Below are 16,148 nucleotides of genomic sequence, written 5' to 3' on the forward strand. Positions count from 1 at the left end.
CTGTTACTCTAGCCTCTCCTGACATAATCACATCACTTGTATAGCATCCTTAACTCCCAGATTTGCTCATGGTATTACTTTTCATCTGTCCTTGCATAGCACAAATCCCAAATCCATCCAACCTTGGAATACTACTGTCACATTTGGGAGACCACACCTAAAACTTGTATAAAAATTCTTGGTTCTGTTCAGAAGAGTTGTTCAGTTTAATAATGACTTCTCTTAGTCTCTTCAGTCACTGTCTCACAGCTGGTCAGTTTCTGCATTATGTACCTTACGCAGATATTTCATTTGATGGTGTTCAGCAGAACGGTAATCCATCATGCCCTTAATATCTGCTAAAGCTTCAGTATCACAAATAACAGCTACCCAGCATTCTTTTACAGTTGAATTTCTACTGACTCACTTAACCCTCTCCAATTCATCTTTCTTTCCATCTGCTTGAGTTCTGTAAGATAGTCTCCCAATAAAGTATTTTTTGATGAATATTCAAGTCGTTCAAAAGGAATATTAAAAGATTATGATTTGTTAATATTGTTGATAATACCACACATGGCATTTATTTGCTATACTTTGTAAGCTGTTGCTTGTGTGAGCAATCTTTAAAAAAAAAAAAGTATGAGAGAGAGAGAGAGAGAAATAAGTTCAAAACATTAAACTGGTTGTATGACAAGACAGTGTTCAAACCAAATTTAACTTGTGGATCTGAAAACTGGATTTGAAATAAAGCAGTTGAATAGAGACCAGAGATATGAGATTTCTGTGAAATATTATGGGCAGGAATAGCAGATCAGTGGCAAAAACTATTAAAATGTATATATTAGAAAGAAACCATTGTTGGCATTTAAGAATGAAAGAGGAAAGGTTAGGAAAACACACATTTGATGCCACAATGTCTGGAAGATCCGATATTTTATCACATTCTGTTATTGGAGTCCTGAAACTGAAGTAATCGGCGATCCTGAAAGATGGCTAGTTTATAGGCAATTAGTACTATATGAAAAGTTTACTTTACTGTTTACTTGGTTATACTATAAATTAAAGATGCCAAAAAGTATATTCTTGGTTTAATCCTTTATCCAAATGTAATCAAACAATTGTGCATGAAGTATCTTCACTACCAGGCTACTTGTATATAGAGGCTAATGATTTCACGTCAGTTGCCTTAGTATCCCATAATGCAAAGCACACTCTTTCAGATGTGTACTAGGGCAACTGATATGAAGTCATTAGCCACTGTGTACAAGTAACCCATTTGTGAAGATACTTCATGCACAAACATTGTTTGCTTACATTTGGATAAAGGACTAAACCAAGAACATAATTTCTTGACATCTTTTAATTTTTACATTATCATCATATCCTGTGTACCTCTTCAGGGTATATATCAGGAATTTGATAATAACCACTGTCATTGATTGTGATCATTTTTTAAACGGCCTTGAAACCTCTGATACTGAGCAAATTAAGAGTTAATTTGATGTATGCGATAATCTTCTGCATTTAAAAACACAGTTCTAAAATAAGAACCTGGTAATTTAAAAGATATTTATTATATGCAAATATCTTTTAAGACCAATTTTAAGGTTTTGAAGTTTTCTCCTTTTCTTCATATTTTTGCTCTCGGGTATAAATCGCGTTTCCTTCTTTTTTGTTGTTGTTGTGCTTTATGGAATGAATGAAAAATTAAATAAGACAGAAATCCATTGGAAAATTTTTTATTTAGCCCATAGTTCAGTCATTGCTTTGCATTTGGATTCCTATTTTAGAATTAATTTTGATGTAATTCGAGTCTATTGTGTAATTCATAATCATAGAGAATGATTATGGTTTTCAGGTGACATTTGATGCTCATATTGAAATTACATCTTGTCCTGCTAACAGAAGTGAATGGAATCAGACATTCCAGATATATCCTGTTGGCCTTAATGAAGCACTTACTGTTCATCTTGAGATGATATGCGAATGTGATTGTGAAAAACCATGGAACGAGGTAAGATTTTTGATTTTCGATTTGCTTTTGAATTTGCAATAGGTATTCATTTTAAGAACAACTTTTGGCAGTAAAATAAATTTCATGTTTATAATGTACTGTACTTGCAATTCAAGAATGCTTATGACAAAAACAATAAATTACTGAAATAAATAGCCCAAAGGCCTCACTATGGCAAAAATTAGTTATTTCTATTATTCATCCATCATTCATCCATGTATATCTAACCAGATTCAAATTTTCCTCTGCGCTTATGCTAATATAACCTTCAGCATGGGGTTTGCTTTGGTTTATACCACTCAAGACAGTGAACTGAGCTTATGAGCCTATATACATATTTGCCTTTTATTAGTGCCTTTAGGTCTTACTTGCCTGAAAACTGACAACTTTTCGACCAGAAATGCTCAAGTAAATAGATATAAAAGTCTTACAGTGACTACACTGACATAGTTAAGGCCTGGACAGAGGGATGAATTTCGGATGATTGGAGTACTGCTCTCATAGTACCCATATAGAAAAAGGGAAATAAAACTGGATGTGAGAATTACAGAGGTATTTCTCTAATGAGTGTTCCTGGTAAGATTTATGCAAGTATACTTGAAAAAAGGTTGAGAAGGATTTTGGAAGAAACTTGGCAAAGAACAAGCTGGATTCAGGCTATCAGGATCAGATTATCGCTTTACGACAAATAGTTGAGAATCATGGGAATATAATAAAGATCTGTATTTGAGTTTTGTAGATCTGGAAAAGGCATATGAGAAGGTACCAACAGGAGAGCTGCTCAAAACACTCCAGTTATATGGTATAAATGGGATATTATATCAATGTATTAGAATTGAAAGAGGTACAGAAAGGTGGTTTGATGCTAAGACAGGTGTGCAACCAGGATGTACATTATCTCCACTGTTATTCATCATCTTTATGGATCACATTATGAAGAAAAGTGGGATTAAGCCTGATATCAAAATTGGACATGTTAATCTCAGCTCTTTACTTTATGCAGATGATGTTATACCCCTAAATAAATCCAGGAAAAGTCTGCAGGATTCCCTGACCAAAAATTTGGTATGAAATAAATGATTTAAGATATGCAGATAGGTACAACCCACATGACAGAAACTGATAAAGATCTGAAGTGGTTAATTCTTTCTGTTTGGATGGGAGAGATGGCTGATTAATTCAAATATCATACAAACTGAAGTGATGGTTTCTGGCAGTTTGGGTGAATTTATGATTGAAAGAGATATCATGAAGAGATAACATGAAACTAGGAAGATGGTTTCATGTAATCAGTGGTATTAAACCTGATATAAAAATTAGAGATGTTAATCTGAGCTCTTTACTTAATGCGGATGATGTTATACTTCTAAATAAATCCGCTACAAGTCTGCAAGATTCTCTGACTAAATTGAATAACTGTTGTAATAGATATAGTATGAATATCAGCAATAACAAGACAAAGACAATGAAAATAGGCAGAATCATTGAAAATGTCAACTGTGTTGTGAATGGAGAGCCTGTGGAACAAGTAAAATGTTTTAGCTACTTAGCACAATTTTTAATGAAGATGGTAAGTTAAATATTGAAATAGACAACAGAATTATCAAAGCTGGTATGGTATGGTAGGAAGTCAACTGAATAAATTTATATGGAATAATAGAGAAATAAGTCAAAACACTAAATACATACAAGACAGTGAATAAACCAATTTTAACTTATGGCTCTGAGAGCTGGGTTAGAAATAAAACACTTGACAAAAGACTAGAGACTGCATATATGAGAGTCCTGAGAAAGATTAGAGGCATGAACAAATGATGGCATCAATGGCAATATCATATGAATAACGAGGATGTTAGGAAAAACTTTACATTGTTAGCATCCAGGAATGTGTTAGCAGAGCTAATCTCAGGTTGTAGAGTCACTTAAACAAAATGGGAGAGAGGAAAGATTAGTAAAACAAGTGTTCTCTGCCAGGTTGGCAGGAAAAGGACCCAGAGGAAGACCAAGATATAGGTGGATTGATACAGTAAAAAATGCTTTAGAAGATAGAAATATAAGATCTGATAAATGTTGGAGTATTCACAGGTAACAGATTGATTTGGAGGAAAATTGTAGATAGGAAATTAGTAATGATGTAGGTTGTTCATATAGTACTATCACATCCTGTACACCCCTTTGAGGGTACAGGGAAGGAATTTGATGATGACAACTGTTTTGAGTTGTTGGTTCTCATTAGAGACAAGGCAGAAACCTTAGCTGGAGTGAGGTATGCTTTTTAATACTTTCTCCATATGCATGTATCCTAACTGTTACACAATAATTCTGAGTGGTTTATCATTAATTCACTCAGAATTATGATGTAATAATTTTAAAATAAATAAAAATAAAATGTTGAACCAAGAAACAACTCAAACTTATTCACAGATTCATATCCATGGATATCCCACATATAATTTGTCTTGTAAATTAACCATTTAACTCATTACAAGATTGAGTCTTAATACCTTTTATAATCAGCTCTTGCTTCCTACAGCACCCTTTGTTCTCTGGAATTCACATAGAAAGAAAAATAACAAACTGCAACATAAGACAGTCAAATTCTTCATGCATCATAAAACATAAAACTCTAAAGAAAATGTACCTTGTCTTCATCCGAGATATGCTTCAAATAACTTAATTCACTTTCTGTGTGAAAGTAATAGCAGACTTGCTGAATCAACTACATCAATTGCTTTATCACTTCAGAGTGAACTTACTTTCTAGATAAAAGTCTCAGCTTATATAACTGAAAAAATAACTAAAACCATATTATAGCTCCAACTTGATTTTCAGAAGGAGAATCCTTAAAAAAAAAAAAAAAAAAAAAAAAAAAATTTACTGGGCCCATTTCTATATGAACTGGGGAGCACTAATCTTCTTTCGTTCAGCTTCAGCTGAATAAATCTTTATCATCAAATTCCTGACATGCATCAAGGGCTGTACAGTATGTGATAGTGCTACATGAAAAACTTACATCAATTACTAACTTCCTATCTACAATTTTTCTCCAAATCAATCTGTTACCTGTCAAGACTTAAGCATTGTCAGATCTTATATTTCTATCTTCTAAGGCACTCTTTACCGTATTGATCCACCTATATCTTGATCTTCCTCTGGATCTTTCCTGCCAACCTAGCAGAGAACACTGGTTTTGCTAATCTTTCACTTTCTGTTTAAGTGACCATACCACCTAAGACTAGCTTCGCTAACACATTCCTGGATGCTAACAATATCAAGTTCTTTCCTAATATCCTCATTTTTAATATCATATTGCAATTGAGGCTATCTGTTCACGCCCCAAATCTTCCTCAGAAACTCTCATATCTGCAGTCTTTGGTCAAGTATTTTATTTTTAACCCATCTCTCAGATCCATAAGTTAAAATTGGTTTAAACACTGTCTTGTATATAGCTAATTTAGTATTTTGACTAATTTCTCTTTTATTCAGTATAATTCAGTTGACTTCCTACCTTGTCAGCTTTGTTGCTTCTGTTGTCTATTTCCATATTTAAATTACCACTTCACTAAAATTCATGCCTAAGTAGCTGAAATGTTTTATTTGTTTTATAGGTTCCCCGTTCACAATGCAGTTGATATTTTCAATGCTTCTGCCTATTTTCATTGTCTTTGACTTGTCATTGCTGACCTTCATACCATATCTATTACAACAGTTATTCAATTTAGTTAGGAAATCATTGCAGACTCCTACCAAATTTATTTAGAAGTATAACATCATCTGCATGAAGTAAAGGGCTCAGATTAACATCTCCAATTTTGATATCAGGTTTAATACCACTTTCCTTCATAATGTGATTCATATAGATAACGTATAACAGAGGCGATAATTACATCCTTATCTGACACCCGCTTTAACATTAAACCATCTTCCTGTACTTCATTCGATTCTAACTGCTGACTTACAACTCAAATAAAAACTAACTATTGCTTGATATAATTCCCCACTAACACCACACAACTGCAGCAATTTGAATAGCTTCTCTCTTGGCACCTTGTCATATGCTTTTTCCAGATCTACAAAACTTAAATACAGATCTTTGTTATATTCCCATGATTTGTCAACTAGTTGTCGTAAAGTGAAACTCTGATCCTGACAGCCTCTATTTGGCCTGAATCCAGCTTGTTCTTCACCAAGCTTCTCTTCCACAATCTCTCAACGGTTTTTCAAGTATACTTGCATAAATCTTACCAGGAACACTCAGTAGAGAAATACCTCTAATTCTCACATCCAGTTTTATTTCCCTTTTTATATATGGGGACTATGAGAGCTCTACTCCATTCATCTGGAATTTGTCCGTCTGTTAAGGCTTTGTGAACTATGCAGTGCAGCCACTGTAAGACTTTTATACCTCCATACTTGAGCATTACTGGTTGAATATCATCTACTACAGATGCTTTTCACATTTCAGGCTTTCGTTGGTTTTTTCTACTTCAAGTATGGATGTATATTCCTGATTGCATTCCTGGTCAGTGTTTTTTACCATTGTGCTGTCACTGATTGTTTCACTTATCAATTTTTCTAAGTAATTACTCAATACTTCAAGCATATCTTTTTCTCCAGTTTTAATGTCACCTTTATCATCTCTAATTCCTTTTACGGCATTCTTTCCTCCATCTCTGAGCTTCTTCAACATCCTCCAGAATATCTTGCCATGTTCTTGATATTTATTTTTTATGTTCTTACCAAATTCTTATCATGAGTTTTGTTTAGCTAGTTTTACACAGCAATGTTTAGCTTTCTTACATTTTTCTCTGTATTCTCTAAGAGCACAAGCTGATGCACTTCCCAGGAACTTTTGATACTCTTTCTTCTTTTCCTTCGCTGCCTCTTTAACTTCCTGTGTCCACCATGGAGTTCTGATTTTTCTATCCTTGCAGACAACCTTACTACATACCTCTCTGGCTGAATCAATCAATGTTTTCTTCAGTTTTGCCACTGAATCTCCAAGGTTTTGTTCCTGTTCCCAAACTCTTTCATTTTTTCTTGAATAATATTTGTGTATTTTTGTCTACAGTTCACATCTGAGAGCTGTCAAATTTTCTTCGCTTTAAAACTTTCTTACATGTTTTTCTTTTCAATACGAAATTCAATTTTATCCTACTCAAGACTAAATGATGATCACTCCCAATTTCAAATTCTCTACTCTAGTATCCTGCACTAGAGAGAGAATATCACTATCAACTTTAACATAGTCAATGAGACTTTTCTTATTCCTTGCCTCTTCTCTCCATGTAAATTGACTAGTGATAACTAGTCAACGTCCTGAGCACAAATCCAACAGCTATTTGCCAGTATTATTAGTTTGCTCTTTTCTCCAAATTTTCTTAAAATATTTTTGTATGTCTGACAATCATTTTCTACTCTGCTATTTAGATCCCCAACAAGGACCAACTTTTCCTTTTTCACTGAATAAATTTTATATGGATTAATTACTACAGTATGGTTCATTCTTTCTCTTTAAAGGATTTCCTCTCTCTTCTATTTCGAACTTTTCTTCGCATTTCTATTCCATCTTCATATATTGACACAAACTACATAATTTTCCTCCTACTGCATTCTGTTTTTCTTCCTTCTGAATAACTTTTGAATGGCTGAATATTTCAGCAGTGTCTTTTAACATTATTTTCGCTTGTGTACATGTTTGAAAACACAGTAAAGTAACTTCCATTCCAGTTCATTGTTGTGCACCATCATTACTATTTTCAGCATTCAGCAAGATTTTATTTTAATCCTTGGCTGTGCTTGAAACAGAAATAAATTCTTTTCTTAGTGCAGGAAAGTTACTTAATCATAATTTACAAATTTAAACTAGTGGAAATTATAATAATTCTTCATTTCACATTACTTGTGCACCGAAGTGTTCACTTAATTATTAATGAATGTGAATTATAACTTTGATTGTTACATTTCTTTTTAAGTGACAATGTGAATTTTTTAAACATTTGTCTATATACCACCAGCGCATGTTCTTCAAAATTTGACAGCTCATACAAAATTGTAATTAATCTGATATCCATTTAAATAAATTTATTTTATATCCACACAAGACTTCAGTTGCCAAGGATAAAAATCTCACAACATACAAAAAGGAATATACCATTGACTACCGTAATAAAATAATGCCTTATTAGTAACTTCTTAACTTTAAATTAATTCATTTTTGTTTTTAATTTGTGGGATATCTGAATTTTAATACAGACATCCTACAGAGGCCTTTGGCTCTTTATTTCAGTAATTTATGTTCCCACCTACCAAGACTTCAGTTATTAACAAAATAACTTTCTGACATCAGATGATTGTAATGGTTAGAGAGAGAGGAGGGGTCTTTCCTCTCTTAAGGTTTCTACCTTGTCTCTAATGAGAACCAATATTTTAAAAGATCTTTTGGATCACTGACACCTAAATGCAGTAATAAAAGGGCAAATATGTGGGCTCATAGTGCTAAAGGCAGTCTCCATGCTGAAGGTTATACTGTCATAAGGTTTCAGAAAAGTTTTGATTCTGGCTAGATATAGATGGAGGTTTAATGTTCTTTATGGAAATAAAGAACATTTATAAATGTTTTAACATTACAGTGGTGTATGGATCTTTATCATTTTGTGCCATGATTGCAAATGGGCTGAAAGAAATTGAGTAATGTGCATGAGAATGTTGTTGTTTCTTCTCATTTTTTATAGTTTATTTTATTCTCAAATCCTGTCATTCTCTTCATCTATAATTCCATTAACTAATATGACATTCATTGCAGATGCAATCACAAAACTTTCATCTTTCAATTTGAAGTGAATGGTATTTATTGATTTGCAAGGATTTCCATATTGTCATGGTCATATTTCATTAATCATAGGCACATTTTTTTTATGTTGGACCCATACATTAAAGATTGGTTGGTCAGTCTAACTGGAAAACAAGAAACTTATTTACATTGGATTTGTAAATAAGTTCCTTCTATGAGTTTGGAGTTTAACTGTGAAGCGATGTTGGGTGGTTGTAGCTGCACGTGTTTTGATGGATTTGGTACGAGAGATGGAATTGTTGATGATAGTTCTGATGAGCATTTACCATGGGAATATTTATAGAAGGTGCATGCAGCAGATACCGGATGCCTGTGTTAGAGTGAGTTGGTAAGTGGTGAGTCATTAATTAGTCTGACTGCTCTCTTCTATATTGCACTGAGTATTTTTAGAGAGCTCTTAGGGACATCTCCCAGAGGTGTGAGCAGTACTTGATGGATGGACAGATTTGTGATTTGTACAGGGTTAATAGCTGTTCAGAAGTAAAGCCTTGAATGAAAGAGGAATCCTAATTTTTTGGTTGCTGAGGAGGCAATGGTTGTAATGTGTTTATGCCAAGAGAGTCTAGATGTCAAGCTAATCCCAAGGAGAGATATCTCATGCTGCCTAGAGATCTGGGTGTTGTCAAAGGTAAGGCTGATATAATAAAAATATGGTTCTTTTCATGGGAAATAAGGCAGAGCTGTGTTTTGCAGGTGTTGAAATTGACAGGGTTATCCGAGCCCCATCGAAGAATAGTTTGGAGGTTACAATTTAGCTTTCAGAGGTAGTTGCTCTGCAGGTTGTGGTGGTTTGTCAAGTGAGAAGGATCAGTGTAGTGTACTGTCTTTGGCAAATCTATGTATTGGATTGGATTAGTGGTCCACTGAAACAGGTCATTGATGTATAGAAGAAAGAGGGGTGGGTGAAAGGACAGAACCTTGTGGGACCCTAGCATTAATTGCTTAGTTATAAGATAGGGAACAGTTAACCATCACAAGCAAAGTGCATCCAGTGAAAAAAACTGGCGATCCAGTTGCAGAAGTCATGGTACAGACCAAGTGATGGAAGCTTACTTAATAGGCTCTTGTGTCAGACCTGATCACAGGGTCTGGTGCAACCACTTGGATTCACCAAACTCTTCCATGATGCTTATCCAAAGGTGTGTTTGACGTAAGAACAGCATTGCCGGAATCCATACTGGCAGTTGTTTATTAGTTGAGTGCTTTCAAGATAGATAGTAGTTGGCTGTTAATGGTTCTCTACATTACTTTAGAGAGGACTGATGTGTGAGAGAGATTGGACGATAGTTTTATGATAAGGATCTTTCACCATGTAAAATCCGATGCGGCTAAATTTTGTTAAAATTCTCAGACATCAATTTTACAAAGGTTATTAATCTTGTAGAGAGAACAAAGTTTGTATATTACTCTATCTTAACGGTTAAATACTGATTGTTAACTTGTAAAGGTAGCTGACTAAAAGAATGGCATAGAATTGTTCATGAGTTATAAAATATTGTAAAGGTTCAAATTGTACATAACGTTGATTTAATGTTAAATTCTGATGCAAAATTGTAAAAGTAACCTAATGTTAAAGTATTTCTGCCTCAAGTTAAGAGGATTAAACAGCATTATGTTGACAACCTGAGAGTGACCAAAGGTGCTGAAGGTCACTCAGATGTGGAGATTTTGCCACCAAAACTGAAGGTCAAGACAACTGACATCAGCATGTTTACAGATCTGGGGATCTCCGACCCTAAAACAAATAACTTTGGATCGTATAAAAGAGGTCTTGAGAACCTCAGAGGTCTCTTAGTTTTTTCCTCTTGCTGCAGTTCGTTGGCCTGCTCGGAGTTCCAAGATTTTTGCTGGAGCATGACCCTCAGGTATGGAGAAACCCAGGAGAGGCAGTTTGTTCTTCAGAGATGTGTTTCCAGTAATGGAATGTGCCACGTGCGACCAGATACATGGCACCTACGGAAAGCAATGCTACAATTCCTGGGAAAGAACTATGGAAGGATGACCGCCAAGAGCTGTTCAGAGAAGGTCAGTACATAGGAGAGAGGAAAGCAGTCAGCAGAACCACCATAAATCTTCAAACCTGGTAGGACTGTATATGTTACTGCAAATTTGTGAGTAGATTCTATTGTACTAATGCTAAAGTAATGATTAAGAATTCTATGCCCCCTGAATGTAGTTCTGTTAAAATAATTGTACAGTTGCTATAAGAGATAATTGAGGCTGAGTGTTAGCTAGTGTATATTAAGAAAGAATGTTTAGCCAACAATATCATTTGTAACAGCCGGTAATTGCCGAGATTTGTAAACAAGTTATTTAAGTATCGTGAATAGCAAGTCTAATCGTAAAGGGTACGATTTGAGCTCAAGATAGGCATTAGAGAGAAATTGTTCAATTGTGTATTATATTGTAAAGTTGCTTAAGGTTAAATAAACATGTTTTGTTTGTTAAACATTATTGCCTGATCTTTAACTAATGCACTGTCTCACAAAAATGATCGAACCTGTGTGCTTAAGTAGAGTAATTGCCACGACTGAATAATTAAGGTTTATTTTAGAAAGTGGTCTATCCTATAAGTGTTGTAACTAATCTTTTGTGCTACAATTAATTCAGGATGGTGCAGTTGATAAATAATATAAATTTTTCTTGAATTACATAGTGTGGGAGATAGCTAACTATAACCGTGAATTGCCTATTTTAGAGGCCTTTTCACTAACAGCACTAACAATTGTATGAAGTTAAAGGATTACAAGCAGTGACTACAGGCCAGGGGACTTTTTGATATCTAATGTGGATAGGATTTTTCTGGTTAAAAGTCAGAGGAGGCATTGAGTGTTAAGTGATTGAAATGGTTGGGGGACATTTACCAATACTGCAATAGACCCATTTAGGTGCAGGAGCAGTGGAAGAAATGATGGACAGAAGTTGCAGCCAACTGCTTTTGCCAGAGACCAAAATGCATGGCTGCCATTTGGGCATGATGCAAGTTTCCTGCTTTTGGCTCTTTCTAAATTATCTTTTTATTCATTGATGATTTTCTTGCAACTGTTTCAGACTTTGATGTAAGCAGTGAGAGAAGGCAGACGTCTTGCAATTTGCTTGGTTCTTTATTTGTATGGCTTTAGTGCATCTTTTGGAGTACCAGGGCTTACTTGGGGGTGGGGTGGGGGAGTCTCCTCCCAAATAACTGGGAGGAGAACTCCACATCCTGTCCTGTATGAGAACAAGACTGGAATCAGAATTTGGTGGTAAATTTTAAAACTTCACTTTCTTTCTGTATTTGAATATAAAATATAGGTGGATTCATGATATCCTCCATTTCGATATAATAAAACTATCGTTTAATTTCATAGAGACATTGTATTTAAAAATAAAACAATACAGCATTAAAATCAGAACAAAATATGCCTCTTGTTTCTTCAAGTAACAAAAATATTAACAGAACGTATTTTGAAATATAGAAAATAATTATGGATTTCATAATCAAAATGAATTTTTTGGCATTTTTGAAGTAGCATATGTCTGGTTTCTTTATAAATATTTCTGACTTCTAAAAAAAAAAACTCTTTCAAGGAATAAGCTGGTAGCTAGTGACGAAAGAAATTTTATGAGAGGTTTTTAGTGCAGAATGAGTTTACTCATTAGCACAAAATAAGAGAGAACTTTTCTCAGTTGGTTGTGTTTGTAATGACGCATGTAACAGGAATTTTTCTGCTTTGGCTTGCTGAATATCAAATCTTTCTGCTGATTTGACTGAAGTGAAATATTTGAAGAATGCGCCAAAGTGGCCAAATACAGATGCACAACTGAATATTTGGTTCAGGATGGCAGGAAAGAGACCCAGAGGAAGACCAAGGTCTAGTTGGATTGATTTACTCAGAAGTGCCTTAGATGAACAAAATGTTAGATACGACAATATTGGATGTTGAAAGTTTAATAAATTTAGTTTAATCCTTTATCCAAGTGTGAGCAAACAAAGTTTGCGCCTGAAAGTATCTTCAGGACTAGGATAAGGTGGTACAACACCAGGGCACTCCTTGCAAAGGTGGAGCAAGCTACCAACACTCCTATCTCAGTATCTCCCATAATGCAAAACACATCTCCTTGCGGATATGTCTAATGTTATGCATTAAGGGAAGGGCCACAACCCAGACTAGTTTCGACCTTTATTGAGGTCTCTTCAGTGGGAGCCAGGCCCAAGTGGAGATACCAGGCAGAAGCATTAGCAGGTCATCTCTACCTATAGGAGTTGCCAAATGGTGTGCCCCTTTTTTTTAATAAATTACTCTGGATTTAGAGAAAGATGTTGAAAGTTTATTTTTCACTTGGTTAGAGTATAATAAATTTAGTTTAATCCTTTATCCAAGTGTGAACAGACAATGGATTGCTGACAAGCAATATATTCATTTGGAGGAAAATTGTTTTTAGGAGAATATTACTAATGTAAACTTATTCTTGTATTACTCTCATAGTAACCTGAACACCTTGAGGATACATTTCAGGAAATGGATGTTGACACATTGAAACAGATGAGCTGCTTGCTGTTGTTGTTTCATTTGTATAGTGGCTTAACGAATAAAACAAGTATCTCTGAATAATAATTAGCTATATTTAACTCTTACACCAATGTGTTTACCTTGGTTGTTAAATCATCTTCATAAAGTGCATGTGGACCAAAAGGAAACATCAAACAATTATACTGAGTATCTGAGTATTATTTAGACTAAATCTAAAGTTGATTTAGACTATCTTAAGTTGCCCAGATTTTTGATGGATGGAAATGGCCTAAACCCATTGCACCTAGGTGCTGTAAATCACGTATTTACAAACAAGAAAGGAATAACCATGTATGCATCTGCATGCTGGTAGGGAGATTGCTCATCTGTGTCAGAGGTCATTACTAATGCTAAATACCTTGGCATCCCTGCCTGCTGGATTGGTAAAACTAGAGAATGGAAGCCAATTTGAGTTGTGCAGTTGACTTCCCAAGAAGGATGATCTCACTATTAGGGTATTTTGACTGTAGAAAGTCGAATTTTAGAGAGAGAAAGGGAGAAGTTAAGAGTTTTGAGAGCGATAGAGACAGCATATGAAAAGGACAGGTTGTTTCGTGGACAAATTTTGAGCCAAAGCAGATCAAAGAGGGAGGAGGAGGGATTCGAGGTTTTGCACTTCAGCATTGAGTGTCAGTTCTGATGAATGCACAAGTGCTTCTCTTGTGGCAGAAGGAGCTGCATAATGTGTAGTTTCGACAGTTTAGATGACAGTGGTTGTTGAGGTTGCCAATTGTGGTTCTGATAAGATTAGTAATTCTGGTTTAGATGACTGTAGGTGGTGGTGCATTATTTGTACTGATGTTTAGGCCAAAGATATGGTGAGGTGAATGTGGAAGTTTTGAACTGTATTTTGTGGGAGAATATTGTGATCCAGAATATTGTGGGAGAATATTGTGAATATTGTAAAGTTGTATTTCTTTTGGTTGTAATCCATTATAAATGGGCAGGAAGAGATAAATGGAAAATGGGGCATGCAGTAAGAGTTCAAAGACCTTCAAACACATTGCCCACACAAAGGAAATCCAGTCTTTTGTTCATATGTGGTCTCAACAGTGTCCCTTGCAACTGCTATACTTGGTCCTCCTCCATTCAAAAAAATTGCAAAATAAGTGGCTGCAGAATCTGATGCTAACTGATCAGGGAGCCTTCAGGTTCATTACTAACTGGTTCAGTCTCATGCGCTAACCAGCAGCTAGCCTGCAGAAAACAGTTTTACTGCTTGTATCCTTGAATGTAGGAGGGTCTGCCCCCCCCCCCCCCAAGTATCATTGGCATGTAGGAAGAGAAGGGAACAGAAACCAAAACCCTTGCTTTAGTGACCAAACATGGCTGCAGCCACTTCAGCCCTCTAATGTAATTAGTTCCACAACCTGTCTTTTCTCTTATTGCCTGCTATTCACTAAATAAATAAATACAAAAACAATATAACAAAAATAGAGCATTGGAGTAGAGCTCCCATATTCATCCATAAAAAGGGAAATAAAACTGAATTTAAGAATTAAAGAATTATCCGAGTGTTCAAGGTGAGATTTATGCAGCCATGTTTGAGAAGAGGCTAAGAATAATTGTGGAGGAGAAACTTGAAGAAACTCAAGCTGAATTTTGGCCAAACAGGGATTGTCAGCATCAGATTTTCCCTTTATAAGAATATAACATGATTTGTATTATCGTTTTGTACATCTAGACAATAGGTTCCAAAAGTGGACAGTACTGCCCCCCCCCCCCCCACAAGTGGGTGTTGCAGAGCCTTCTGGGGGGGGCTATAGTGGGATCAGGCGCATTTGGGGACATTCAGGCGGTCTAGGGGTCAGTGGCTCTCTATAGAAGAAATTAATAATATATATTTAAAAATTAATTATTTTCATGATTTTGCGATTAGATAAGCATTTAAAATTTAAATATTGCATTTTAATTCATCTTATGCCCGTCTTACACGATCAATTTTTTATCGATTTTCTATTTCAATTATTTAATCATTTGTTGAAAGTTTATTTATCACTAGGTTAGAGTATATTGAATTTAGTTTAATCCTTTATCCCAGTGAGAGCAAACAAAGTTTGCGCCTGAAAATATCTTCAGGACTGAATATAGTGTTGTACTAACTTACCTGGGTAAGTAGTGCAACACCAAGGCAACTCGTAGCAAAGGTGGAGCAAGCTACCAACAACAGAGATGGAGATACCAGGTCATAAACCTTTTGGCAACTCCCATAGGTAAAGATGACTTGCTACTGCATCTGCCTGGTATCTCCATCTCTGGGCCTGGCTCCCACTGAAGAGACCTCAATAAAGGTCGAAACTAGTCTGGGTAGTGGCCAATCCCTTAATGCATAACAGTATACATATCCACAAGGAAATGTGTTTTGCATTATGGGAGATACTGGGTTAGGAATGTTGGTAGCTTGCTCCACTTTTGCTATGAGTTGCCTTGGTGTTGCACTACTTACCCTGGTAAGTTAGTACAACACTATATTCAGTCCTGAAGATATTTTCAGGCCAAACTTTGTTTGCTCTCATTTGGATAAAGCATTAAACTAAATTCAATATATTTAATCATTTGAAAATTTACCATGTCAGATAGAAATAGATGTCAATTTTCTATGTCAATAAGAAAATAGAGCATATATATATGTGTGTATAATAGGTTATGTTTACAGTAGCAAATATATTCTTTATATTTCATTTCAAAATATATATAAAATATATAAAACCACTTTTCTAATTGATTTGTACAAAAATAAACCCAATTT

General features: G+C 35.1%; 1 protein-coding gene across 2 annotated transcripts in view; it reads left to right on the forward strand.

Moving 5' to 3' along the window:
* Positions 1 to 16,148, forward strand: part of mys (position-specific antigen beta subunit myospheroid) — a 390,003-nt gene that overhangs the window by 242,524 nt on the left and 131,331 nt on the right. For both annotated transcript variants that reach the window (XM_090394055.1, XM_090394056.1), the window contains exon 12: positions 1,838 to 1,993. In XM_090394055.1, the coding sequence (XP_090250181.1) occupies positions 1,838 to 1,993 (156 nt within the window). The remainder of the gene's footprint in view (positions 1 to 1,837; positions 1,994 to 16,148) is intronic.

The sequence above is a fragment of the Typopeltis vanoorti genome, chromosome 6 (genome assembly GCF_054136105.1).
Source record: "Typopeltis vanoorti isolate ZY-2024b chromosome 6, IOZ_Tvanoo_1.0, whole genome shotgun sequence".
In the NCBI taxonomy this organism is placed as follows: Eukaryota; Metazoa; Arthropoda; class Arachnida; order Uropygi; family Thelyphonidae; genus Typopeltis; species Typopeltis vanoorti.